Source organism: Cuculus canorus, chromosome 9 (assembly GCF_017976375.1).
Source record: "Cuculus canorus isolate bCucCan1 chromosome 9, bCucCan1.pri, whole genome shotgun sequence".
NCBI classification, from domain to species: domain Eukaryota; kingdom Metazoa; phylum Chordata; class Aves; order Cuculiformes; family Cuculidae; genus Cuculus; species Cuculus canorus.
In genome coordinates this window covers 20,399,438-20,427,085 of record NC_071409.1, presented here as the reverse complement: position 1 = coordinate 20,427,085, position 27,648 = coordinate 20,399,438, and the positions used below count along the sequence as shown (strand labels likewise).

General features: G+C 45.3%; 1 protein-coding gene across 7 annotated transcripts in view; it reads right to left on the bottom strand.

Annotated features, from left to right (window-relative positions):
- Positions 1-279: 279 nt before the first annotated feature.
- Positions 280-27,648, bottom strand: part of TNIK (TRAF2 and NCK interacting kinase) — a 160,292-nt gene continuing 132,923 nt past the window's right edge. For 4 of the 7 annotated variants that reach the window (XM_054073955.1, XM_054073962.1, XM_054073958.1 and 1 more), the window contains 16 exons: positions 26,213-26,319; positions 23,349-23,512; positions 22,069-22,166; positions 21,327-21,350; positions 17,673-17,857; positions 16,616-16,742; positions 14,304-14,468; positions 11,101-11,215; positions 10,364-10,534; positions 9,956-10,099; positions 8,202-8,336; positions 7,844-7,944; positions 6,449-6,598; positions 5,064-5,223; positions 4,305-4,444; positions 281-2,346 (listed from right to left, as the gene is read on the bottom strand). In XM_054073955.1, the coding sequence (XP_053929930.1) occupies positions 2,263-2,346; positions 4,305-4,444; positions 5,064-5,223; positions 6,449-6,598; positions 7,844-7,944; positions 8,202-8,336; positions 9,956-10,099; positions 10,364-10,534; positions 11,101-11,215; positions 14,304-14,468; positions 16,616-16,742; positions 17,673-17,857; positions 21,327-21,350; positions 22,069-22,166; positions 23,349-23,512; positions 26,213-26,319 (2,070 nt within the window). In that variant the 3' untranslated portion in view covers positions 281-2,262. Of the gene's footprint in view, positions 2,347-4,304; positions 4,445-5,063; positions 5,224-6,448; positions 6,599-7,843; positions 7,945-8,201; positions 8,337-9,955; positions 10,100-10,363; positions 10,535-11,100; positions 11,216-14,303; positions 14,469-16,615; positions 16,743-17,672; positions 17,858-21,326; positions 21,351-22,068; positions 22,167-23,348; positions 23,513-26,212; positions 26,320-27,648 lie in introns of all 7 variants that reach the window. The other 3 variants (XM_054073956.1, XM_054073959.1, XM_054073961.1) reach the window with 2 other exon arrangements.

Below are 27,648 nucleotides of genomic sequence, written 5' to 3'. Positions count from 1 at the left end.
GGGTTGATTTTGTAGAACAGCAGAAGTTTTCAGGGGTGACGGTCCATCAAGGCATCGCTTGGCTGCTGCTGACTGCCAGGAGGCATCGCAGCAGACATGCCTCATCCCCCTGCACTCATCCAGCCCAAACTCACCACCTTCCTGAGACCCTCCAGTCAAAGCGCACCACCGCTCGGAGCCCTGAAAGGCCACTTCTCCTCCGTGACCTGCTAATGGTTAACACCCCAGGTTTTAGTTACAAAAGTATAAAAGTCATGGCTTAATGTTGTAGTTTTGTGTTTTATTGGCAGCAGAAATGAGTTTCCTCTATGGTATGTCCACGTACACACTCTGTAGACAAGACTGCGTTAATATTGGCTTCTTATGCTTTTTGTTTCAAACAACTCTATAGTTTCAAAAAATACATTCACAAACTACCTTATGTTTAAACACAACGATTCCCTTCTATTTTGTCACTGTACACAAAAACCCACAAGAAAAATAAAATAACCATCTGAAGCTGTGTATTTGTCACTTCAAAGGGTGCTTAGCCAGGTGCTCAGCAGGCTGCACTGGCCCTGCGGGAGGATGCCCAGTGCCCAGCGGGCAAGGAAGGTGCCCACAAAGCAGCACCTCTTGCCTGTGCTCCTCTGGACACCACATCCCACCAGGAATGACACCGCAGACAATCCCTGCTCGTACCGATCCACAGCCCTACCGACAGGCTGCGTCACGCAAGGGTGGCCCATCCCATCCCCACCACCCTGCATCGCCTCTTGTCTTCCGTAAAGATTCAAGTTTGACCAAATCCTGTTGATTTAATAATTTTTTAATAAAGCCATCATTACTGAGTACACCAAGATTGCCAGTTAAGCTCTCTATATGTTGCTGGAGGTAACAGCGCTGTGATCAACAGCGGAACGGAAAAAAAAAACTAAACCAAACCAAAAAAAAACAAGCCCCAACCAAAACGAGGTAGGTTAAAACCAGCAACACAGACCTTGTTATGCGACACCCCAACACCACAGGCGGCCATGCTTGCAGCTACTGAGAAAGAAAACCCCAGATACGCACCGAAAACGGAAATCAACTGAGCAGAGTTTATAAGGACACGATTCAACCTGAACTAAACACACACACACAGTTCGGCACAGATGTTGTCTTTCACTGTATGTTGGGTAATTCCTAGGGAGCGGAAGGGGCGGAAAATGAGAAGAGATTCAGACCCTCGGCTGAAGAAACCACACACATATATATATTTTTAAGCTCTTTACAAGCCCAATCCAGCAACGTGGGGGACGGGCAGCTTGTTTGGTTGTCCCTGTCCTTGTGCCGGCTTGTCTCCACACACCAACACCCGGCTCCAGGCTTGGGGGGGATGAGCGCCTGCAGCTCGTGCTGGTTTCAGCATTGGGGTCCAGCACCGGTGGCATCTCGGGAGACAGCTGTGGCCTCAAATCCCGCCTCGGGGGCAAGTGCGGGGCTCCTCCGACCGCTCCGCCGTCCTCTCCTCCTCAGACCCCTGTCCTGGCACCCATGGCCAAGCCCTGGGGCAGGTGGGCACCTCCAAAGCAACAACAAATGGCACCTCTGTCCCTATCAAGACACACCGTTATGTGAAGATCCATATAGAAATATGGATTGACAGACTTGACAAAAATGGTAGCTGATTTTTATTAGTCTAAGGCTAGTAGTTTAGCCATTTAAAATCCATTTCCCAAAAGAGGGGAAAAAAACCTATTATTTTTTCTCTTCTTTAAAAATCTGTTAAGCCGTTGCTGCCAAAAGCAACATGTAAATGTTGGTGAAGGCAAAAGATTTCTAAAATTACCCAGCTATACGGTTATGGCCTTCATCACAAAGATAAAAGGTACATTTATTGTGCTGTCTCTCACCAGATTTAATTGGTAACTTTACAACATACTATATATTTGATGCTAGCAGGCAGACAGAATTAAAAACAGACATTTTGACACTGTTTCTTTCCCCGTTCTTACAAAGTAGGGGACAAAGAAAAAGGAAAATTAAAAACAAAAAGAAAAGAAGAAAAAGGAAAATTCATAACCCACTATAACACAGCGTAATCAGGAGACCTCGGGGGGTCCAAGCGTGAAAGTCCATCTCTGCCCGCAGCCTCCACCCTGGGGCTGATGGCACTGGGGGAGCGTGGGGAGCAGTGTTCCTCTGGGCCCTCCGCATCTGCCTCTACAGTGTTAGTCCACGTGTTTAATGTCCTTTAAATTAGAAATAATGCCATGGCGGTGAGTGCCAAGTGCTTCTCTGTTACCAGTTCATCATGGAGTTTCTGTTGAGGGTCATGAAAAACACTTGGCTGCTTCCTCCAGATCTCACTGATGCAAAAAATACCTGTTTAGAAGCAGAAAAATCATATTAATAATTTTTATTATTCTAAGAAAAAGCCCGTTATAATTGTCTTGGTGAGTGACCTAAGCAGCAGTTGCCCCACACCCTGTGCTTAAACATCTCTCTTTGGTCCTTCTCTCTTTGTGATGGCAGAAATTTGACAGACCCATCATCTTGTTCTCAGTTTTCCGTGGAGCTCAGAGGCAGGAGCTAATCCACGCACGACTCAGACCAAATTGAACCACTTCTTAGTAAACACAGTAATAAAACCTCCCTCACTATCATTACCAAAGAGAGCAAGGTTTGGAATGTCTTAAAAATACCAAGTTTATTGCATTTGACTGCCACAGTGCCACTTATTATGCAATATTAATAAGACTGCTGTCAGTGGTTTGGATCTTGCTAAAGATTAACCATTTGGGTCAATATCCTGCATGGGAGTTTGAAATGGTTTTCTTTGGAGAAGTCAAGTCCCAGTGTTTCAGCCATTTCTGAAAATAAAGCTCAGGAAAACTACAAAGCGCAGAAATGTATCAGTACTCTCTATGAAGAATAAACCTTTTGGTGCTTCAGTCTGGATCCACCAACATTTGACCCCAAAAGAAGTCTTAAAAAATAAGTTACCGTTTGCATATATATATTTAAGGGGACAATCTGAAGCCTCTGACCTTTTCAAAACCTAAAATGATTTAATCTTCATCCAACTTTAATCGTTAACTATTTCTCCAGAAAGAGAAACATCTATATTTAGTATTTCAAACCCACCAGTTTCAGCATTTTAGAAAGAATGAGGTGTTTTTTTTTCCAGTTTCCTTAGAAAAGGAAAGAAAATCAATAAGAGCAAACCAGAACAACCCTTCAAAAAAAACCCCAAAACCAATAGTATAAATCCTGCAGAGTCAAGTACTCAAAAGTTAGAAAAAAGCACATCAGGGGATTTGGGCAACTTTAATTCAGCTTCTTGGGCAGCTTCAGTACTGGTATACTCAATGGCAAAGTTAGGATACATTCTCTTCAGCAGCCCTCCAGCCTAAGTCCATGCAAAAGGTAGGGAAATTCCTGACTAATAAGAGGCTGTTCAATAAACTCATTGTGGCCTCAAACCTTATTTACTGCATGCTATTAAGCCTGCTCTGGGGACAGAGCAATCAGATTCTTCACGTGTTTTGTGATCGTGATCATTACGAAAGAACTCCCTGCTGCTTGGTCCTGATTTACCTCTCTGAAACCTTGTGAGATGAGGAAATACCAAGAGCAGAAAGAGTCCTTGGCATTCAACCATCTTCCATGCAGGTATTCCTTTTCCTCCAGCCATTTCTCCTTCTCTCATTCCCTGCACCCCTTATCCATCAGAGGTACCCATGGCAGGGTCATCTAGACACATTCCCCACACAACTCTGGTGCCCCTCCAGAGCAGTATTTACCAATGCTGTCCACAGGAAAAGATGGGGCACCATGGAGAAAATAGCTTCAAGATCAGAAAACTAAAAAGGCATCAAAATAGTTCTTCATCAGAGCTCAAATTAGGGCCACTTACACGTCTTTAGTGCTACCATTTCTCAGCTTTTGCAGAGTTTAATTGTCAGCCACAATAGTTAATGTTCAGATGCAAGACTTGGGATACAGTCAAGCCAAGTCAACATGTATCAGTCAGATGAGGCTTTGAGCAACCTGATCCAGTGGAAGGTGTCCCTGCCTCGTGGCAGGGGGGTTGGATCTAGATGATCTTTAAAGATCCCTTCCAACTCAAACCCTTCTATTATTCCATGATTCAGCTTGAGGTGGAAGAAGTCTTGCAGATCTCCACCCACTGCAGGGAATTAATTGGGAGTGGGTTTATAGACACTGCTTATTAAAAGGACCCTCAGATTAATTATTAACTTCAAGATAAACTCGATTTAAAAGTCTAGAAGTAGCTGGCTGTAGCTTAAAGCATGGTACAAACTCTGAAGTGGACTTACCTTATCATTTCTTTCACATAGAAACTTTAACCTTTGAGCTCGCTTGTGCATAAATACTCCATCCAAATGTCCTGTCTCCACTGACCGGATTTCGATAGCTTTCTCTCCCCAGCCCATTATTTGATTGGAATGAATGTAGGCTGTCAAAAGGAAGCATTTGGGAAGTGTTATGATGTGTGCCGAGCTCAGTATTACACAATGGGCAGAAAAGCTCTTACCAGCTGTTATTCAAAGCTTATGTAGATCAATGGCAAAGCTCTGACTGACAGAGGCACAGGTGGCCAGGCACGTGCCTGCAGGGACAACAGCCTCTACACAGCACTTTTCATCCAGAAATTGCTGAGTAATTTAAAGAGAAGAAGCACCACTTCTTCCGATTTCTGTGCGTGAGGAGCCGGGCAGTGTTTTTTTTTCATGGGTCGCGGAGTTGAGCAACAGGAGAGCCAGAAGGGCAACCCAAGTGCTCCCAGCTCTGCACTCAGCCCCTCTTCTGCTCAAGACAGTATCCCACCAGTGCAAAAGCTAATATCCTCTCACACATATACTTAAGATGAACCAGAGCTCAAGTCTTCAAGAAGTCACTTGATTTTATTTGCATAGGACCACACTGTTGAAATTTAGCAACTGTATCTCTTAATCTGGCTGAGAGAAATCTCCTTTGATAAACAAAAGCCCAAATGTCTTCATCTCAGCATCCCTGTCTCCTCATCTTACTTGTCATTTGTATTTTATGCAGGTGAAAAGGAAGAGTTGACCTACCCACGGAAGTAGGCATTTCCCCCCACTGGAGCACCACATCTTTAGTTATCCGTCCATAGGTGTTCACATATACGCCTTCATCCTCGTAGCACACAAGCATCTCCATCCCGTCTGTTTTAGGCAGGATGACAATGGCGTGAGGAGTAATATTGCCCTGAATCTGCAGTTAAAATAAACCCTAAAAGTCAGAATTACATTGAATGGAAGAAAAGGTAGGGGGAAGGGAGCAGAGACCTAGTAAAACAAAATCCCAAACCAACCCAAGAATGAAACCCTCCCTGGATTCAACAAACAGGCACTGGTTTTCAGAGATAAGCTTAAAGGGGAATAAACTGTCATGTTTACCCTGCCATCAAAGCTGCTGATACGTCAAGGATAAACAGGTTCAGCAATTACAGAGAGATAACAACATATACGCCCCCAAGACTGATGGCTGACACTTGGATGGAACACAAATAAGTCACTGCTGACTGATGAATCCATCTCCTATTCAAATTAAGGCAAATAAATCCAGAATTTCATAGGTAGCTCTAGAGAAGAAATACTTCCAATTTTTATAGCAATTAGTCTATTGCTCTAAGGGCAGCTACAGTGACTTTCCACCCATGCCTGCCCTTCCATAGCTAACACAAAAAACCCAATCCCAAACTGCCCCATTATTTCTCTCTATGCTCCTTGCCAGCTCTTGCAGAGGAGGCTCTGCTGCTCAGATCAGATTCAGAAGTCCCTGGATTTGATTAGTGACCCAGGTTCTCCCAGATCAGTTTCTCATGCTGCCTGGGCAAACAGCACGGAAGGAGCTTAAGTAAGCCAAAAGGAGAATCCTCATCTACAGTAATTTTGTAGCACTGGTTCTCTCTTGGAGCAGCTGATAGACCTGAGAGAGGTCTTGTGGTGAGCACCTGCTGTCAGGGAATTTGGGAATTTTGAGCAGCAGGCTTACTGAGATTTGGGCTACCCCAGTCCTGCACCTCTGGCCTGGACAAACTGCACTGCCTCAGCAGGAACAAGAAAGTGTTGGAGAGCACATCTGGGACACCGTGCAATGGGACAGAGCACTGGGCATCCAGCTCTTGGTGGGTCTGTGTTGTCCAGCAAACAAGAACTTGGTTTCTTGGTATCTTGCCCTACAGAGAGCTGTTACCACTCCATGAAGCGTATGCACAGATTCGTCTTTCTGTGGGACATGGCAACATTAAACCAGGCTGCTCAGGCACAAGGACAGAAATAGCCTGTGCAAATAATGAATATAAAGTATGTGATCCCTCTGAGCCTTCTTTAAGAGAGTATCAATGAAGATAGCATCAGAGAACACTATACCATGACCGGTCACCATTGCTAGTGACCTGCGTTTGTCATGCAGCAGCACTGCCCTGTGTACTCACGTGAGATGGTATGTAGATATCATAAGAGTTCCCAGAATCTACATCAATCACATGGAAACCAGTGTGTGATCCAAAGATAACCTTGAGTCTCTGACCCTCTTCTACAGTGAGATCCACGAGCAACGGCTTGTGCTGGAGATCTGCAAAAGACTTTTATAATCCCTTCAGTGAGTACCACAGAAAATCAAGAAACCCTCACCTAATATGATTTTGAAATCATATTTGTTTGACAGTGCTTCCTACTAAATATGTGTTTATCTATATTCCTATCTCTCTGTTCCAGTGTCAGATGCCTCAGAGGGTATTACACTTGTTCCACTCATCCCAGCAGATAAGTGCTCACCCTTGCCAAGCACAACTCTTTTCCATCAGGAACCCAAGGCCAGACTGAGGATTAGTTCTCTAAAGGAAGGTGACAGCTCAGTTTCACATGAGTGTGCATACAGCCAGTGTGTGGGGAACCCCTGATGCCGATACTGCTCTGGATAACAAGACCAAAGTCTGCAGAGAGCAGTGAGTGGTATTTCCCACTGTCCTGACAGATCCTTCCCTACAAGGCAAGGAAAGGATGCTCAGTGATGCCAGACTGGCAAAGCAGCACCAGGAGCACTAACCAGCACCCTCACCAGAGCTGGCAGAAGCTGGATCTCAGGCTATTTTAATGCTGCTGAGCTCTCCGTGTCACTGAGCCCATTTATTCTGGCTTTTGTTCAGAAAAAACAAATGTGACCCAATACTGAATAAGCCCATTTGTGCTGGAAGGATGCAGAATGAGATTACTCAACACAAATGTCTCCATAAGGCATTGCCCCTTGAGACTTGTCTCTGCACAGAGCTTCAGATGAAAAGTACTTTAAAGTACTTTGAAGTACTAAGTATAAAATATCTGTTGGCAGGTTATAGAGGAGAAAGAGGTTATAGAGGTTTCACTGAAGGAAACTACCATAGAGAGAGAAAAAGAGAAAGAGTGGGTCATTCTGCTGGACATTCTGTCTTGAAACATTATCTACATTGCAGAAGAGGAGACGACCTTGCAAAAAGGGAAAATAAGGCCAACCTGTTTCTTACATTTTTCGTGTGTGAAAAGCATAGCCGGAGGTTAGAAGAAAACCCACACTCCTGCCCTCAAAACCCCAACTCAACTTTATTCAAGGACATTTGGTCAGCTTTCTGCAAACTTCCCAAGTAAAGCCTGCCAGCATAAGCTAATACTAATGCTTAATTGCTAGCCATAGGCAGAATGTATCCCATCTCTTCAGACAGAACGTATCCCATGCCTGTCAGGCATCCCGAGATGCTCTTCTGCGTAAGTGAGACAGTTTTTCGCTCTGCACAGCACAGAAATCTCATGTATTTACAATTACAGAGCATATTTTAGTTAAAAGACAAACATACCTTAAATGCCATAAACTTGTGATATGGTTTAGGAGCCCAAGCGTAGATCTCTACAGCATTCTTTAAGGCAATCACCAAGAACTTGATTCTTTCATATTTCACTAAAATAAAAATAAAACCAATTTATAAACATTCACTTTCGTTCCAACAACACTGAACAATTCATCTCCAGGAACAGCTTCTCAGGCTATGTCTCTGTCAGTTCTCATGTGGTGAAGTGTCCACTTAACACATACAGATGAATACCAAATTTCTTTGCAGTTTACCCATAGTTTTAAGAGAAAATGTCAGGCCAGATCTAAGACTAGAGAAGAAAAATGAATCCCTCCAGACATTTTTTTCTGGAGAAGTCACTCACCAACTTTGTAGTGGATGCATCCCTCCAGGTCCCCGACCGTGATCCAGCCTTGCTTCTTCTCCACTTCAGGGTCATTGTGTAAAATCCTGTTTCTCAGCCAGGAGAGATAGTACACGCGCAGCTTGTTCTTCTTTCCTGTTGGCAAAGGAAACTTCCCTGTCAGATCACTGCATGTGTGCACAAGGAATCTTGAGATTTCAGAGCTTATTTTCACTCATGATATGGTAAAATTAAAGTTTGTTTCACAACGAAGTTGAAAATAGCTATTCACTTGAGGTTTGGGTTTTTTTTCCTTGGTAAAAATGTATGGAAAGCAGAGCCCAGACCTGTCTCCCAGACTGCAGGTGGATTCTGGAAGAGCCAGGTTCTCGCTCATCACAGGCTGGAAATGTTCCTCTTCATATAAATCAGCATACATGGATTGACAGTTGGGCACACTGAGGCTGTGCCTATTCAGCTACCTGGTTTCTTTCACTCTCTTCTCCTTCATACAACATGAATTCCACCTTGGAGCTGAGATATGAGCTCCCTGATCTATGGCAGGCATCGCTATTTGCTGATTAAGCCAGTGCTGGGCTCTGCAATGCTGAGGGGCTGCCAAATGTCCACACGCTTCCCTGTTCTTGGACGGCTACAGTCAGGCTATAAACCTCCCTGTTGCTGCAAAGCCCCTGCTACAGGGACAGGACACAGCTTGCTGTGTCAACCAACACTCCAAGGTTGTTTTCCACCAGGCAGCTTTCCAGCCATTCTCCAAGGCTGTACCATTGCATGGGTTGTTGTGGCCCAAGCGCAGGACCCAGCATTTGGCCTTGTTGAACGCCATACAGTTGGCCTCAGTTGGATCCAGCCTAGGGGCTCCACCTGCTCGTGGGTTTCCACAAGTTCCCAGGACTTGTCCTCAGTGCTGTCTCAGGTGGCGGTGCTCCCTGGTGAGCACTACCCGCCATACATCTTTTACCCCTTCTTCTTACAGTTGTTTCCCTAAAACCACAGGGTAACTGCAGAACAAGTGAAAGGACAAAGCTATGGTTTTGAAGAGCTCTTGTCTGAATGGAGGGAGCAGGAATTTGCCAGTGAACATGTGAGTGAGCCCAGAGGGGTGCTGGACAATGCAAAAGTAGACAGGATGACATCAAGCGATTTTCCTAGTGTGCATCTCTTTTGCTATTGTCTGTGAGCTTTGTGGGGACAGGCATCAGCAGGAGAAGGCCCTGCCCTGGCTCCACCACCCATGGGCTTCATCTGCAGGGAGATGGCTGGGCGCTCTCCTGGAAGCCTGGATTACAGAGTTTATTTGCCAGAAATCACAAGAGTCTGATTTGACAGCTCCAAAGCTCCTGGCTGTACCTGGGAACAGTGACCAGTTCTGTGATCCTCATGATGCCCAGGGCACCTTGAGCACAGCCACAGTCTAAGTGGGAGCCCTGCAGCCATGGTTGGGCAAAAGCAGAGCTTGCTGCCTCCTCAAGCCACGACTACCAGCCTTGCTGGGCTATCTGCCTGTATCTTGCACCTTTCCTTCCTGCTTGAAGGAAGAAGAAGAGTTGCGTATGAAGCAGAGCTGGAAGGCGATGGGAGCAAACTGCTCTTGGAGGCATTCTTGCAGATCTAATGCCTTTGATTCTGTAATAAACCACTTCCAGCTCTCCTGGAAGCTTCCCTCTGACACTTAGGGGCAGGTTTTGTCTGAGCTGGAACCAGCCAAGAATACAACCAAGATGAATGATGGAGTGAGAGTATGAGGGGCGTACCTGATATTGTCACAAGGACGTTAAGACCCTCGAGTACGTCCATCTGTTGAAATCGCCGTCTGTTGATGAGGTTGTAGACCTTCCCTTGCCCGCTTCGATCCAGCAGCATGAGGCCATTTTCTGTGCCCACCAGCAGGTTCACACCTGAAGAGGAGAGGGCAATGAGTACCAGCAGCTGCTCAAGGACAACACTTTGAGCTCATCTCTGCTACTACCACAAGAGTGACCAATCTTCCCATGAAGGGTCAACTCTTATAGCACAAGGACTCGGAGACATTAGCATTGCCAGCGATGGAGAAGGGGGCAACCAGAGGCCGGGGCTCGGTTCTGTGATGACATATTCATGTTTCATCCCCAGCCATATGCTCTATGGAGCTTGGCTGAGGGCACAATGCACTTCAGGCTTACCCCATAAAGCAGCACAGAGTATCTCTGAGTTGAAGCGTTTCTTGTATTTCCGGATCTCTGGGGTGTCGCTGTGGGGTCGGATGTTGGTGGGGTTGACGTTCACCACTGAGATCTTCCGGGCTTCATTCAGCTTGGCCTGTTCCTGTCTGAGCAACTCACTGGTGAACAGGGCTTGCAAGGAGACACAACAAGACAGGGAAGTGTGATGGATTAACTCTTCTGCCACCTTTTTTGGGGATAAGAAGACAATACTTGGTTTATTTTCTGATGGGGGAGTCATCACTACGGTAGAAGCTACTAGTTTGGAGAGGGATCATCAGGATTTTCTTTCGGGTTAGAACCACCACCAAATCCATCAGCAGCTGATGTCCCCAGCCCTCCAACCCTGCCAGTGCTATTTGCTGCCCACCTGACCACATCCACCCATTTTCAATGACTTCTGAGCAACTGCCAGCATTTTGGAGTGATCAGCACCTTCCAGTTTTGCCAGGAACATTTCTCCCAGCTGCCCAGGAAGATGGGTGGGTGGATTTCTGCTGTTTCATGTTTTCTCCTGGACCTTTCTGGTGGTATTTCACTGCTGAGGGAGAAGTTGCATGGAAACTGGAGTGCACAAGGATGCAGACATGAGCAATGTTTGGACAAGAGTATGCCAAAAGTAGAAGAGGTTCAGTGGGCTCTATGACCTGGTTTCCATGAGGCCCTCCCTCTCTCAAACTGTCCATATTGCCTCCTACCAGTAGCAGATGACTCTTCATCCTCATCTTCATCTTCATCAGTAGGTGAGGTCTGATACACTCTGGTGTCCACAAAGGGGGTGAAAGAGGCTTTGGTGCTACTTCCCATGCCATACTGAAAATAAACAGCAAAAAGAGAGCTCAGCACACTGAAATAACAATAATTTTGTGTATGTGTGTGTCTGTAAGACTTTCTAATTAGCAGACCCAGTGCCTGCCCCTGCGGTGCCCTTTTTGAGCCCTCAATGAACATTTGCTCCTCCTCCTCCCTAACTAACCAGGAGAAATATTAAATTGGATTTGTGAATGTCCATAAGCAACAGAAAATGTGAGGAGCAGGGCCCAGCTCTGCTCTCTTCTCGCAGGCAGAAGCACAGCACAGTCATGACACCAGTTAGCGGAGAAGCCGCAGGGTCAGAGGCATAAGTCAATGCAGGAAAAAACCAACTTGTCTGCATGTAACACACCTGCCTTACAACCCTGCTCTGGTAGGTCAGGCAGGGAAGAGTTTGCTTTTCCCAATCCCCCACCGTGGAGCTGATGTTGGCAGGATAGCACTGGGAGCCCCCCGCAAGCCCTGGCATGGGGCAGCTGACGTGAACCAGTGGCCACCACAGTAATTCAGAAAGCTGGAAAAGCTGGGATTGCAGCTTTCCTTGTGCCCAGCACAGCCCGAGCAAAGGCAGGATTGCTCGTACAGCTCTGCTTTTACCGCTGTTATCTAAGAGTTTGCTGGGCTAAGCCCAAAACATTGATGCCCCTGGGAAAGTGGGAGAAGCCTGCAATTTCAACCAAGTGTTCTAAATTGCCTACAGCATTTCAGGTGGGACTGCAGAAGGGGCCATTTCTAAGCTAACAAAACTTAACTTGAAGGTATCGCAGGGAATGTCACAGCCAATACTTTTTTTAAGAGAATTTGGGGAGGAACAAATGGCAACATCACATTGCTTTCTTTTTAAGCCATTCCTTTGTTAAGGCAGAAAACAGGGCTAAGACTTTCTCTGAAGAAAAGAAAAATCCATGTCTTGGGAGCCAAAGTGATGCGATTTCCCCTCTTCATTGAGCAGCTTATTTTTCCTACTTAGTATCTACCCAGGATATGTTGTATGTATAACCTCCATTAAGAACTGTACAGCAGCAAACCCCAAGTCATTCTACAGCAGCATTACTGTTCACATTTTAACTCCTCAGTTCATTTTCTTTCCCCGAAACAGAGCTTCCTCAGTTTTCATGTCACTGAGACGCCAGAGCCCTGGCTACTATCCAGGCCCAATGCCACCACCGCAGCCCCTGTATGGACAACTGCTATGGGAACAAGCCCACGCCGTGGGAACACATGCCATGGGGAACACCACTGCCCCAGCACATCCATACTGAAACTGAGCTGGGCTGGTACCTGTCCTCCGGCAGGGAACAAAAAGGTTTAGTGGCAAAAAGTCATGGGGCATGGGAGCACGCTCATGGCTTGGGATTTTCTGAGGTGGCACTGAGACGGTTTTGGGGCTGGCAGATACCTGGCTGGGGGAGCCAGCATCCATACCCCGTGCCTGCCAAACCCACACTGTGCATTCCACTTCCTTCCCTTCTCCATGGCCCTGACAGCACACCTGTTTCCATAGAAACGGGACGGATTTCCAAAAAGTAAACGGGAAATGAGAACCATGGAAGGAGTTAACAGCCTGCGGCAGGGAAGGCAGCAGGAACAGATACTGCATTTACATACACAGTACAGCCATATTTGTGTTTGCACGTAAGATATACTCGTGCTGCTTTCATATCCAAGAAACACACAGTTTTTCCTGCACTGAATATCCATGAAGCCCCAACTATTCAAGGAGGGGAAAATTCAGTATTTATAGGGATGCTTTGACAAATGCATTATGAAGAAACTCCCATCCCAGTGCACCGAGAGTTTCCTTTCTTTGCTCACATTCATTTATTCTTCTCCTCAGAAGTGAGCATTTTAGTAACTTCCAAGTCTGTTATTTAAATATTAATTCATCTTCCTCCAGTTTCTTTCCGACACCTATGAACCTCTGTGGTGGCCTACAGAGACAGCATCAAGCTGCAGGGTGGTTTGTGCTTGCTCCCTTCTTTTTACTTTCAGCATCATGAATTAAATCCCCACGTTTCCACATACACCTACTCCTGGCTCAGTCAACCCTAAAAATGCAGATTTAGAAATGGAAAAGATCTTTTTCGCTTGGTATTCTATAAATGGATATATTTAAACCCAATTCCTGCCCACACGTAAGCAGTCCCAGGATGACTGTGGAAGTTGTTACTTTCAGGATCAAGTCTCTCACCACCACAACAAGGAAATGCATGAAACCTCGAGGTCAAGTCACGTTCCATCTGTTCTCACACTTTACCAATGCCCAATTTCGAGCAGTTTTTATTTTTATACTGCTAATAAAAGTAAGCTGTAGAGTGAGTATATTATTTCTGTGAAAGGGAGTAAGATAACAGAACTTTTGATGTATATCCAACAATATGAAAAGAAAAAATTAAATAAAATCCCTTATTTAGCACTAAATGGGTTGATTGCTCATGGGAAAACAGAACTGTGCGCCTGGTTCCAACTGCTGGTGATGGTAAGCAGGACACATCAATTCCTTTGTAACAGGTGTCACATCTTGTACTTTCTAGGACTATTTATACCTTATACAATGTTAATGTTCAATCATATTGTATAAAATAGCTACAGGGAGAAATACTTTGCCATGACTGGAAACACACAGTTTTAAAGGTATGCAGTTTTTTTGTAAGCCTGAAGAAATTCCTAGAATTTATTTGTGCTGGTTTCTGTTAATCTTTTGAGTCACATTAAATATCAGAGATCACACAGGTGGAAGCTGGGCTCAGTTGAAGTTGATGGCATCACTGGCCATCAACTCTTATTTTTTCAGTGAAAAAAAATGGGGGGACTTCTGCATCAATTGGCAGCATTCAAGCCATAACCACCAAAACTCCAGCTGGTGGGCTTGGGAGAACACCTCACATGAATTTCTGCCATGAACCATAACAACAATCCATCAGATTCCCCTGCATTTCCCTTACACTCAGCCACATGGACCAGAAACAAAGAGAGAGAACAATCAAGAAAGCCAGGGAGGAAAGCAGGAAAGCCCCTTACAGGGCAGAGATGTTAATACTTGCTTAAAGCGATGCAAAGGAGAAAGAGGAGCCCCCCCACCACCTACTTCAGGCACCGAGTCCATGTCCTGCGCATGCGTGGAGACTCGCCCCAGGGCCTCGGTCGGCGTGCCCGCAGGCGAGTGGCTTTGCTGCACCAGGTCAGGTAGATTGATGTGACCTGCAAAGCCATTGCTGGCTGTGTGGCCAGAACGCTTTTTTTCACCAGAGGTCTGCAGAGACACAACGCATGAGGAAGAAAGAGAAGGGGGGGAGGGGGAAGAGGAAAAGAAGAGAAAAAAACAAACAAAACCAGGTCGTTGGCATTCCCTCAGTTCCCAGAGCAAGTGCAGGAGAAGGACCCTCTCTGCTTCTATCCCCATGCAATCCAGCAAGCAGCAAATCAAACCTCCCCAACCCAGGAGAAATAAAGACAGGATTAATCACAAAGTCAATACAGAGTCATTAGCCATGTTACAGCGAGAGAAGCCTGATCATCACCACTTTGAGACGAGGAACATAGGTCAGATTCTGGTTTTGACACCATGGGTGCAAACCCCATGGCCAACTCTCCTCCCACATGGCCACTGACCACCATGACAGCAGAATCTGACCCCTCTATCAGCACTAGCCTTAATGGCTTTGCGCAGCTATGGCAGCGAGTAGTCATGACTGCAAATGCCAACACAGCCCCCACCGCATGTTTCTGTAACCCAAACCAGCAGTGAACAATGGCAGCATCAGCAGAACAACCGGCATCTTGCTCTGCACACAAGATTCCTGGGGCTTCCCTGGCATTCCCCTTCCTCTTCATCCCCACTTCATGCAAGACAGTTGCTGCGAAGTTTCTCCTTTCCATGCCTACCGTTTCAAGATATTTGCCATTTTGATGTCTCCCACCTACCTGGAGCATATCAATGAGACAATTACGGAGACTTGCCTATATTCATAGAAAACTCCCCTGAACAGTCTCATTAAGTTTTTGAGCAGTTCTGACATCATTTATCTTTTGCTTACCCATCACTGTTACTTTCAACCACCTTGCCATCCTGCCAAACAGCAAAAAGCCTTTTCCCCAAAGCCCACTGACCTCAGTGAGTCCGTCCTCTGATCGCGACAGCAGTGGCGGGGAGCAAACAGTAAGCACTCAGCACAAGGCTGCAATTTGAGTTCCTCATCACACCCCCTCCTCCCAGAGGGGTTTCCCAGCCACTTGTCTCACCTGTGGCTTTTAAACCCTCCTGCATCAGTGTTTTCTCAAGCAGCCCTGCTGGCGTGGCACGTGTTTTACAGTAGTGATGCTCAACACTGACCTCATTTCAGAAATGGGTGCCTGTTATAGCAGCGATTTGTTCTCCCCCTCAGCCCCAGCACCCTCTCTGTTACAAGGCTACGCAGAGGGCTGCCCAGACTGCAGAGATGCCTGCTCGGAACAGCTCCATGCCAGTGAGGGCATGTGGGCTGTGTGTAGCTGCCCAGCTCCAAAAGTTGTGAAGGAAGGCAGCAAATACGCTGCAACTTCTTTTGCTAACTCCTTCCTCTCTTTCAAACTTGCATTCATTCTTCTCCCCCTCCATATGTGAATATTTTATATAAATGCAATTAAGAATTAAAATAAGGCTGATCCCAGTCTCTCCTCCCTCCTTCTCCTCTCCCTTTATATATATGTCCTCCTTTATAGGTCGGCAGGACAGTGACTCCCCTGTTTTACTAACTGCCAGAGCCTCCTACCCCCTCACCAGGAGATCTGCTACCCATCTGCATTTCCAGCAGCATCACCAGGATATTCCAGCAACCAGGAAATCGAGAAACACTAGGGGAGATATAATCTTCAACAGCCTTCCTCTGCCTTGCTCCTGCAGTACCGTCCATCAGGATTGCTCCCACTGCAGCCTTGCCTCTGCAGTGCTGGAGCTGGGGACGGCAGCTTGCACCCTGGGATGTGCAGTGACCCCGCAGCCACATCCTGGGCGAGTGCAGGGTGGCTCACTTGTCAGGGCAGCTTCTGACAGTTATATGGTGGCAAAGGTTGGAAAGTAGAGGGGGAAATTTGGGCCAGACTGTGAGTATGTTAACTAAATGCTGTAAATTGAAGATACCTTCTGTTGCCTGAAGCTACTGTGGGATCATGGCAGAATCAAATGTGGCAGAGCATCCTTCCCACCATGCCCTGGCATTACCATTCACTGCTGTTTGTAGTTCGGAGAAACATTTGAACTTGTCACATTTGTTCCGAGTGTAAATTGTATTATGAGAGCACTAACAAGCACAATTTACTCAGTCATTTTGTGTTCCGGACAAACAGAACTGTTAGTTTTTGTGCTTACATGGGCAAAACCTCCTGAAGATGCTCCATGGAAATATTTGTTCTACAACTTACCTCCCTCACCATTAAAGTCCCTTCCCTTGAAATATTGCTAAACGTATCTGCATGGGAAGTCTCTATCCCGTGGGTTGTCACCATTCCCAGGTTGTACGGCTCATTGCTTCCAGGAATCCCTGTTGGTCTGAGGACAGAATGGAAACGCATTAAAGATGGATAGTTCCTTTGCTAAACTAGATGAAAAATCCTCTAATAAGAGTATTATTTCAATAAGAGTAAGGCTTTATAAGGAAAAATTAGAAGAGGTGGCTCCTGCCACCTTACTGTAACAGCAAGGGCTTGCACCTCAGTGTTCAAGTCTCTGGAGGACATTCATTGATGGGATGTAACAGCGCAAATAGCACTTGGCTGGCAGTGGGTTTGAGGCTCCCATCTCACGGCCACGCCTGTCATCTGACACAGCTGGTTGCAAAGCATTCAGTGAGATATTTTATCCAATGAAAAGTGCTGCGTTAAAAGCAAGGTGTTTGGTGGAAGGATGTCAGCACAGATTAACCAATAGCATAGTCTTCCAACTTCGTTTCAACATCTTAGCTCACCACGTTTTGCTGCCTGCACAGTGATTGAGCTAAGGACAAAAATCAAAGACAAAGATGCAAGATCATTATACTTCTGGCTCTATCAGTCGGCACTGGGCAGCCCACCAAGTACTGCACTTCAAGTGCTGCTTGATTTGGTACAAGACCAGGCTCGAGAGCAGGTGGAGCTTTAACACACTGACCCCGTGGGCAGGATCCAAGGTGGATGAGGTGAAGTGCATCCACTCTGGCCAAAACCCCACCTTGCTCATCAGCAGGAAAAGGTTCACCAGCTACGAGTCCGAGTGCACTGAATGTGCTCTGTAAATAATTCAGTTTTCTCATTAAGTATCACTAGTTTGGAGCAGGAAAAAAACCCATCTGAGCAAATAATCCCTTGCAACTCTGATACATTCCCAGTGCCAGCCACCAACACCGACTCACTTTGGATGCACCCTGTATCACAGTTACTGCTCCTCCAAATCAAGACACACTACGCTTTCATGGTTTCCCCCCAGAAAGAAAGCACTTCTTACATAAGCCGTGGGATGTCACTGACGGGCACGGTCCCATCGTGCGTCTCGTTTTCCCCATCCTCCTCCTCCTCCTCACTGCTTTCTGACTCCTCGCTAGAGGAGGAGTAGTCTGTCACCTTCTTCAGGGGGCGATTGGTTTCTTCGATGCGCAGCTCCCTCAACTCTTTGGCTAAGGCCGTCAGGTCCTAAAGGGGATGGGGGCAAGAAAACAAGAAAGCGATGGCTATTATATTTAAAGCAAGGGAAATGTCACATACATCTCTTCAAAAGCCAATGCTAACAGCACAAGCAACAAGAAATAGCTTTACAGAGTCATTACAAACATGAGACAAACGTTAAGACAATGTTTGTAGCATGTAGCATTTATTAAACAAAACAAAACTGATTTACGCTCACTGAAAATCAATAGCCAACCTCTTCTTTTTCTGTTTGGAACGTGTATGTGCATATATATACACACACTTATATGTATATACACGACAAAATTATATTTGTTGGAAAAGGTGAAGTTCAGTCACCATCATAGTAAACTGGAAAACAACATAGTTTCAAAGATTGGCTCAGAGAATTTCTCCTGCAGGGTTTTCTCTTCTTTCAAACTTCTCAAAGAGACCCCATAATTGTATTTATTCTGTAATAAATGCATTTTGGGAAGGAAGCAATGACAGCATCTCCCATGGAGTGGTGCAATCCCCACATCAAGAGCTGCTTCTGTGGTGAGTCTCCGCCATCAGGCAGCTGCCAAGAGGCAGTGAGGAGCACGAGGAGAAGTGCTCAGCTCAACCAGACTTTGGAGTCACAGCTCTGAGTCAGCCACACGACCAGAAAAAAAAATAAAAAAAAAAATCCCTCAGCAGAACCCCTTAAGCACTTTATGTGAAATGTGGCAGCCTACAAGCTAGAGGGAAAAAGAAAAAAAAGCCTGGAAACAAGAAAAAAGATAGGAGCAGTCCCAAAGCCTAGTAACAATTTTTCAGTTTACCATGACTTTGATGAGGTCTCAGACCCGACAGTCATATAAAATAGACACTGCTATTTCAAAACAAGGAACATGGCAGGCACCGTGTAGAAAAGAGACTTTTTGTTATCTTACATGCTTTTTATAGCAATGCAGGGGGAAGCAGTAGGGCAGAAAAGCATGAGAGCTCAAATTAGAATGGGTTAGAGAACTCTGTTGCACAACACATGCACATGACGAACAAAGCATCGCAATTGTCAGTCTTACCATTTCTCCCTATATTAGTGACCGAGGTAGGCATCAGTGCATTCGGTCAGAGATAAAGGATTAGGGAGAAAGAAACTCATTGAAAAAGACTAAATTTCACAATTCTCTTATGGCCATACTCTCATTTACTGCATTTCCAGTTTACCGTTCCATCAGGACGACTACGGCAATATTAATTATGGTTGCAAAGGGAGCTCTTAAAATCTATCCCGTCGACACGTGAAGAAAACGATGGAAAACTTCTATGGCTGAGATGCAAACCCAGTTTATTTTTTAATTGTGAAGCAGGAATATTTTGCAAGCGGTTTGTACTTTGGTTACAGTTGACCCATACCTCCCGGCGGGCTCCCAACGGTGGACAGCCACACATTCTGCTCCCAGGTCTGCCCTGCACGGCCTCTAACATAGAGGAGAGGCTCCATGGACAGAGAGCTTTGCACCAGACTCATAAACATTAGTATACCAAAAAAAGCTGGTTTTTTTTTTAAAAACAAACTCAATCCCTGCTCCACGGCAGGTACCTGTGATGGGGATTATAGATCCCTCTCCAAATGCTCCCTGTACCTTTAAAGAAAGGCTCTTTATCATGATTAAAGAGAGAATGTGGTATTTCAAAAGTTTATTTTTGATGCCAACATGTTTGGGATTGAAATATAGTCAAATCTGCAGTCATGACAACTAATTATTTTAATTAGTGCTGTAGCAGCTTCTATAATATGATTGCTTCTTTTCCTCAATAAGTATTAACAATAATTTCAACGGCTTAACAGTGCTTTCCATTTAGAGTATAAAATATGCTCTTTATTGAGCACTTGCCTTTCAGTTGGATTACAGCCTTCTCAACTTTTTAAAAGGACTGTGTAAGAGCCTCTCAAAATTGCAGCTGGACTTCCCGCAGTGCAGGACTGGACTGAACCCTTCTCTATCACAGCGATGGATCGTGAAAATCGCTTCTTTTTTGCACCTTCCATTTCTAACACGCTTCAGGGCACCCTATCAGCCTCCTTTGGTTATCACCAAGTATTTTAAAAATCAGCTTAACTAGTTTTTAATAACTAATTTGGAAGTTATAACAGCAATAATACTTCCAGACAATATCATCAGATAACTTGTATTTCCTAGTTAAAGCTTTGCCTCAGGATGGTTAATTCTTTGATGCTATCATTTTCCCAAAGTAATGAGCGCTTTGTAGGATTAAACGGCTTCACTGAGTTGCTCTTGGACCAAAAACAATCTGACAACTACAAAGTGCTCTGTAGTACCACATGTGTTTGAAATGTTATTACTGAGGGTGACATAACACATAAGTTAGCAGTATCAGTGCTCTTTAATTATTTTTAATTACAAAGACTTCTTTAGATTTAATATTTGCTGGAATCAAGTCAGATTGGTTTCCAAAAATCACATCGCTCATTGAACTTGAATTAAGCACACACACTGCCTCTATTTAGACACTGATTTAGATGCTTTTTTCTTAGCAAAGCACCTCATTAAAAAAACTGCATTGCCCATATTTTATCCAAAAGGACAAGTTAACTAACCAGCACATCTTCCTCCTTTCATATCTTCTATTATTAGAGGAAAGAGGCTGCAGGAGAGGCTGCCGATACCAGTCCCTTCCATTACAGCCTCACAGTTACCAGCATCAGCAGTGTGTACACAGCGATGTGTGTGAGAGGCAAGTTAAACACTAAATCGGGAAAGTTTGCTCTTTTCTCACAAACATTTAAACATTCACCATTGCCAGGTGCTCACACATTTAAAATATCGTATGGTGAAAAAGGTGTAATTTAGGACTTATTTTTTTAAGATGATTAATGAAGACTAGACTTGCCCATCAACATCCAAGACAGCTGCATTGATTCTGCTTTTACAGTTGATGATCTGGTCCATAAGAATGAATTACCCACTATATGCCACTGCTCTGTTTCCCTTTGTTTGCCAAGTGCCTTCATTTGAATTAGGCTTAAACTGCATTTCAAATAGCACTCATGGCTCCACTGAAATCAGTGGGCAACCGGGGGCTGTACCTGAGAGCAGAATGTGGTGAGCAGTGCTGGCTGCTGGACCACCTCCACCAGCACAAGAAAACTCTGCTCTCGCTCTTTCTCTTTCAAATATGCTGAACATCGGCAGCACCATTTGCTCTGCGCGTGAACACTGGGGTGCTCCTTGCCATGGCCTCCATGCAAGTGGTCTGGCCAGCAGGTTTCAGGCAGCCCACGGCTGAGCAGAACACACCGGCAGCACCGCTCCCCTCCCCGCAGGCAGGCTCCCTATGCCAAAACGCAATCGTTCGGTCTCCCGTCTGACCCAAGATTGCATTGCCACCTTTTTCAATGTCAGCACCAAGAAAACCCAGTTAGGTATTAAACACTAACTAGTCAACCTTGCATAGGCATGACCCACTGAGAAAAGATATCACTAACCTCATCTATAGCTTTCTTATAGCTCTGTGGGTAAAGGAAGAATAATCAGCATCAGAGGAAACAGATCGGGACAGGAAAAAGCCAGAGGAAGGGCAAGCAGGTTAGAAATAAAATTAGAATTGTTAGCTCAATGCTGTGGAGTGTAGAGAAAGAAAAAACATCAACAAAACATTAATACACATTAATAAAGAGAAGCAGTGGAAATTCATTTCATTATTAGGCCAACTCTGCAGTTTTAAAATACAAATGTCAACAGCATTAAACCAGAAGGAAACACTTCGAATGAGATTTTGCTCAGAATAATAAAACAGGAGTGTACAGAGACCACTACCAGGTTTGGTTTTAAGCTGCGAAGGCTATTGGGGGCCTGTCGCCCAGCCTTCCCAAGCACAGCATCCCTCCGCTGGGCTGCTGCGAGGGGACATGCAGCACGGAACACAACAGTTGTGCCATCGGCAACCACTGCGCCCAAGCTAGCAAAGCCCTTAAGCATCTGCCTCATGTGAAAACACAGGCTTAAGTGCTTTCCACTAGACTTGGGCTCCTGATAAAAACTCATGCACTCTCTTAAGCATTCAAATCTCCCATGGGCTCTCACCGTACTGCTGCTTTCCAGTCTCTCGCTGGAGGAACAACGGTACTAGCCTCTTTTTTGTGGTCCCCACAGTTGTGCTACTGCACCAAAGGGAAACATGGCCAAGCTGGCTGGCAACATTCTCACGGGAAATAATTTAAGACTCACAGCAGGCCGGCTCGGTCGAGTCACATCCCTGTTGTCTTCCTGTTTTACCTTGGCGGGCTCATGGGAGAGCACAGGTGACCCTTCAGGCTTAGCATTCCCTGGCAAGCAGAAAGAGTGGCAATTAAAATGCTGCTGAAAGCCGTTGCTGCATCCTATTGCCTGGGACAGGTGGACATGGGCGCTTCACCATCATTTTGCTTCTGTTGTCTCAAACACCCCTCCTGCTCCTCTCTGCTTAACTGTCACTGCAACAACTCTCCATCAATATAGCTGCACAAGCCATAATCCAGCCCAACCTCCACTGACAGCTCTCTTGCAGCGTTACTGTCCTTTTTTGTACTGAAGAAACAAATTTACTTTGCAAAGGAGCAAGGCATGTGATAAATTAAAAGCTCTGCAGCATCTGACATTGCTAAGACATTATTTGCCATAGGATTTCTCATTAGTAAAAACAAAACCAAACCCAAAAGGACAACTGGTGATAAACTTCTTTTATTGACTACCTAGAGGAGCGATGATTCAACAACAGACACGTCATCTTATGACCAAGTCATAAAAAATTCAAAGCATGGAGGCAGTATTTGTTTTAATACGATTCAGCCCTGGATTTATATGGTGGGGCCGTGCCAGAAATGTAGATGTATGGATTGAATGCACTTTAGCAACTCCTACTGGGATTAAACAAGGGAATAGACTATCTATAAGAGTGGGTCTAAGATGAGAGGGAACAATTTGACTAGGAACATAAACCCAGTGTCAGCACAGCTGCCTGGCCAAAGCATTTTAGAGAAAGCTTCCTGTAGGCTAATTAGCTCCTCTGCTCCCATCTCAGGCTTTGCAAAAAGATGAAGCTTAAAAAATAGAAGGAAAATAAGAGATACCTATCCAGAGGGAAGCACAATCCCACAGAAACCATCACAGAAGAAGTCAGCTTGGGGCAATGAAGATAGGAAGCGTGGTCGTATTTTCTTTTTTTTTTTTACCCTAAAGCATAATCCCTATCTCCTTTTGTACAAGCTACTTGCTGCTGCAATGCCATGTGCGGAAGTGTCGTGTGCTGCCCTGGGCATCCTACGTCAGCATCCAGGCAAAACGGAATGTCAGCATCTCCATTTGCAAGGAGGCCAGTTGGCCACAGAACTACATAAAAAATGGTGAAGACTTTGATTTTCTAATAGTTTAAAAACATACATGAGATCACAAACCTCTTCCCCTTCCAGCTTACCAAACAAACCTCAGAAAGTACATCCACTGCTAAGGGATGTTTTCAAGGACCTCACCTCTGACTCTGTTGCGCTCGCTGGAGCCAGCCTGGGAGCCAGGCTGGGACCCGCCCTGGGAACTGGGCTGGGAGCTGGGAGTGCTGGAGCTGGAGGAGCTGCCGCTGCTGGTCCTCTGCAGTGGGCTCTCCACAATGGTCTCTGTTCTCCTTAGGTCTGGATTGCTGCCAGAGCACAAAACAGAGGGGCACCATCACCCAGTGTCACATGCACCTCCAGGGCTTCAGATCCTTCCCAGTGTGACAGTTACAAAGGTAAGAAGATACCTCCTCTACTGAGGAAGACAGGGCTGAGGTCTTCTTAAGCCATTAAGCCAGCAAGACCCCACTGGGGAACTATGCAGAGTTAAGTACTGAACATCTCTACGGAGGTGCACCACAACCACAATGAAAACTTGGCTAGAGAAGCTTTCTACTCTTATTTTATCAAATCCAGCAAAAATCAAAAGCTTCTTTATTCAAAACTCCCTTCCAGCCTGTAGATGTGCAATGCTGGAGTTAATCTAATCAACCAACAATATTAATCATAAAAGCAGGCATTTGCAAATCACTGTTAGACAGCAAATGAAATATTTCAGTGAAGAAAGGATTTCAAGTTTGCAACAAAGCTGCAGATTACTTTTGCCACTTAATCACACTGCCCGATTTTCATGGCTTCACTTCAAACTTGCAGCAGATATCCACTTTTCTTCCTTGATTTCTCTCACCCTTGTGAACATAAGAAAAAAAGCCCTAGAATCAAAAGCGTCCTTGATACACAAAGAGTGACTAATATCTCTCAGAGTATTGGATGCCTTTAGGAAATTAATTCTTATTTGGAACTCAAATGACATCAGAAGACATGCTCAATGCAGAGTTATGCAATTTGGTTTTATACAATATTCCTGTTAAGTGATGTTATTATTCGAAGTCCCATTAAAAACGTAGAGAAAGCTTTCTCCATTGCGTCCAATTAAGGACCTTGGGTACATAAAAATAATGTGGTAATCCTGCCACACGACACAATGCAATTGCAACTGGAGGCTGTGCACATGAAGTGCCTGGTGTGTGGAGTGTGCACGCTGTGTCCTTCGGGGAGCAACCACAAAGGTGCAAGTTGTGCAAAGGCCTATTGCCATAATGGGGTTGTTGGCAGAATTGTTTGGACACAGCTAGTGTGGATATTGTATAAAATCACTGCCTAGTGTTATCTAGTGTGACACAGGTGGGTATTAAATTGATGAGACCAATACAGCAACTTTTTGTGTGCAGGGAAATATTCCCACATTTGATACAATAAGGTAACAAATTAAAGAAAGCATATTTTAATAGTATTTACATTTATGCATGGGAAGAATCAAGAAACAATAGGAGAGGTGGTTAAAAAGGAAAATTTGAGAAATGCTACATTGCTGCGGGAGAAACGAAGTGTGAAACTATTCCACTGAATACTTAGTTTAACGGACATGGTTGCATCCTAATCATTTCCAATTTTCATCAAACTGAAGGCCTCCAGCTCCTCCTGTACAGCAGACAGGTCCTTAGCTGAATTAATGAATGGAATGTATTTGAATAAAATAAAACTAATGTATTTATCTGCACTGACTAGGACTGGGCAACCTTCAGTCCCACAGACTCCCATTATCCTTTTTACTTTCAATTCTATCTAGGACCATGCAGTGCAGTACCCCTCTGCATATTAAACTCTCCTTCAAGCAACAGCTAATTAAAAGAAAGACATTTTCAAGAATTCAGAATGCTTCAGCCTTGAGCAATAAAGATGAACCAAACATGATATGAATGGGTGTTTTTGTCTAATTTTAAAAAATAACAACTACCAACAAAAAAGATTCCTCCTCCTGCTATCCTTGCCAGCTGTTCTAAGCTGCTGCCCGCTGTACTTGGGTTTGCTGATACAGGACTGGGGCATTGAGCTGGAAAGAAGGGTGTATGCTATCACTGGAGACAACATAAGGCTACGAACATTCCAGCATTCACCTTCTGACCAAACCCTAAAAGAACAAGGCAGGATGAGGACACCAAAGAGCTCCATCATGTAAGGCTACGTAGAACCCGTATTTACCTTGAGATTCACCTGTCTGAGTTCTAGAGATCTACCCATGATGATCTGCAAACCAGATACAAGCTCTTGCATGACTAATCCACATTCTTTCCGTCCACCTCTGAGTACAACCCATCAACTTCCCTGATGGTTATAAACACATCCAGGGGTAGCTCTGACATGGCAGAGATGGGACCGCTGCTGAGGTGCTGCAAGCATGCCCTGCACACCATCATGCCAGAGACCTGGACCCGGCTAAATTGAAGGCCCTAGTGCTAGGAAGCTGAAAATAATTTAATCCTCGATCTACACCTAAGAAAGATGTCACCAAGTTGTATCAGCATCATTGGCACATTCCTTGGTCATTATCTGGGAAAAGTTGCTCTGATGCATATGAAATGTATGGTATGTATCACTGAGATCTCCCCACTGGCTTATATGGGTCCCCTTATATGCAAGAGGTAACACTGGGAGAACCAGAACCTAACTCCACTAAAGGGAGTGCCCAAATTCCTGTTTGACCCCAGAGCAGCAGATGCAGTGACCATCTCCAAACCTGCAACACCCAGGATTGTATTCAGCCCAGGGAACAAAATCTCCAAAGATCCAAGGGCTCACAGCTTTGGTGCTTGTACAAATACTAATGAATGCAGAAGTTCATTCCAGCTACATGAGAAGCACTGCAAATCTCCTGCTGTTAACAGTCAACAAAAGCAGGATTAAACCCCAGCACATGTTTGGGGTCCTCAGCTGGGCAATGCCAGGAGGAGTGCAGGCAGCAGCACACCGGGATCACAATTACCCGTGCCCCTTGGTGTCCATACCTTGCCCGAATGGGCTGGGAGCCCAGCCGGGGCCCCAGGGCGCTGCCATTGCCTGGGGAGTTCTTCCTTGCCAGAGCAGGGGATATGGAAGTGGTTCGTTGAGGCACCTGGAAAAGAACAGACATTCACCCTCACCCAGTCTGCTCCATCGCGTGTCAGGCAGCCGTTTGCATGTCTGAGTGATCACTTTTCAGTTCTGCCTTAAGACTTGATTTACAATTCATTTCCCACTGAGAGATATGCAATATTTATAGCAATTATAAAACAGAAAGCTCTCAGCTTTTAGAAAGAATTGATTGAATGTGAGACAGAAACGTGCTGCAAAGGTGCGATCAGAGATGCTCCTGGCAGAGGAGCCCCAAGCAGCACACAGAGCCACCCTGCTACCATCAAACAAGGCAGTTACTTTTCCAAAAATGAATGTATACACACATTTAAATCTATTTAAACCCCGGAAAAGTAATTTTTAAGGAAAAGTCAAACTGAAGTGCATTTCAGCAGCCACAGTGGAGTTTTTAGCATCTCTAGTTCAGATGTAACACACGCCAGCAAAGAGAGGGTGTTGATGATGGACAAACAAGAGGACTGACAGTGGGAAGATCCAGACTGATCCACCTAATGCTCACAATCAAAGCCTACGACCTTTGTTGAGCTTTGGATGCCACTGCCAGCAGGATGCCTCACCACCAACGCCCTCAGCAGGAATGAAGTCAACCACAGCCTACAGCAGGTAACCCCAGAGCCCTGCCTCAGCCGAACCCCTGTCCCTTGGAAGCACGGGCATTGCCATGTGGCCGCAGGCAAGGTGGTCTCATCCCGTGGCAGCGCACGTCAATGTGAGAGGCACGACAATACTCACCGTGCAATAGCTTGCAACAGATAACAGAGAGGCCGAGAGCTTGGTGGGACTGGCAAAAGAAGGATTCAGCATTTTTCTTTTGAGAATGAACACGCAGTTATGTTAGGCAAGATAAAAAGAGACAAGAGAACAAGCAAGCTTTATATTCTGCAGCATCACTAGCTACAGCTTGTCTCATTAAAAAGCAATCTCCCCTCCGGGTGGGGTACTCTGCATCAGGACCTGGGGAGTTTTTTACCTTCCTCTGAAGCATCCCGCTGTAAGCACTGGCAGAAACAAGACCTCAGACCACAGAGACAGCCGGTCCTGCCTCACATGGCAGTCCTTTCATTCTTGCTTAGCAACAAATCAAACCCACTTCAGGCAGTAAAATGTGAAGTCAGACTCCTCATGGGTACTACTGCCGACATGATGGACTTCAATGTGATGTGGTGGGGCCCCGTCACAGCTCGTGTTCCCTCAGTTGAGGGGGAAAATACTCCATGGTGCTGGAAAACAGCCTTTTTCCAAGGAGCAGGTGCTGTGATCTCACCACACAGCACATTACGGCAGTTAACAGATGCCCTTCTCAAAGGAC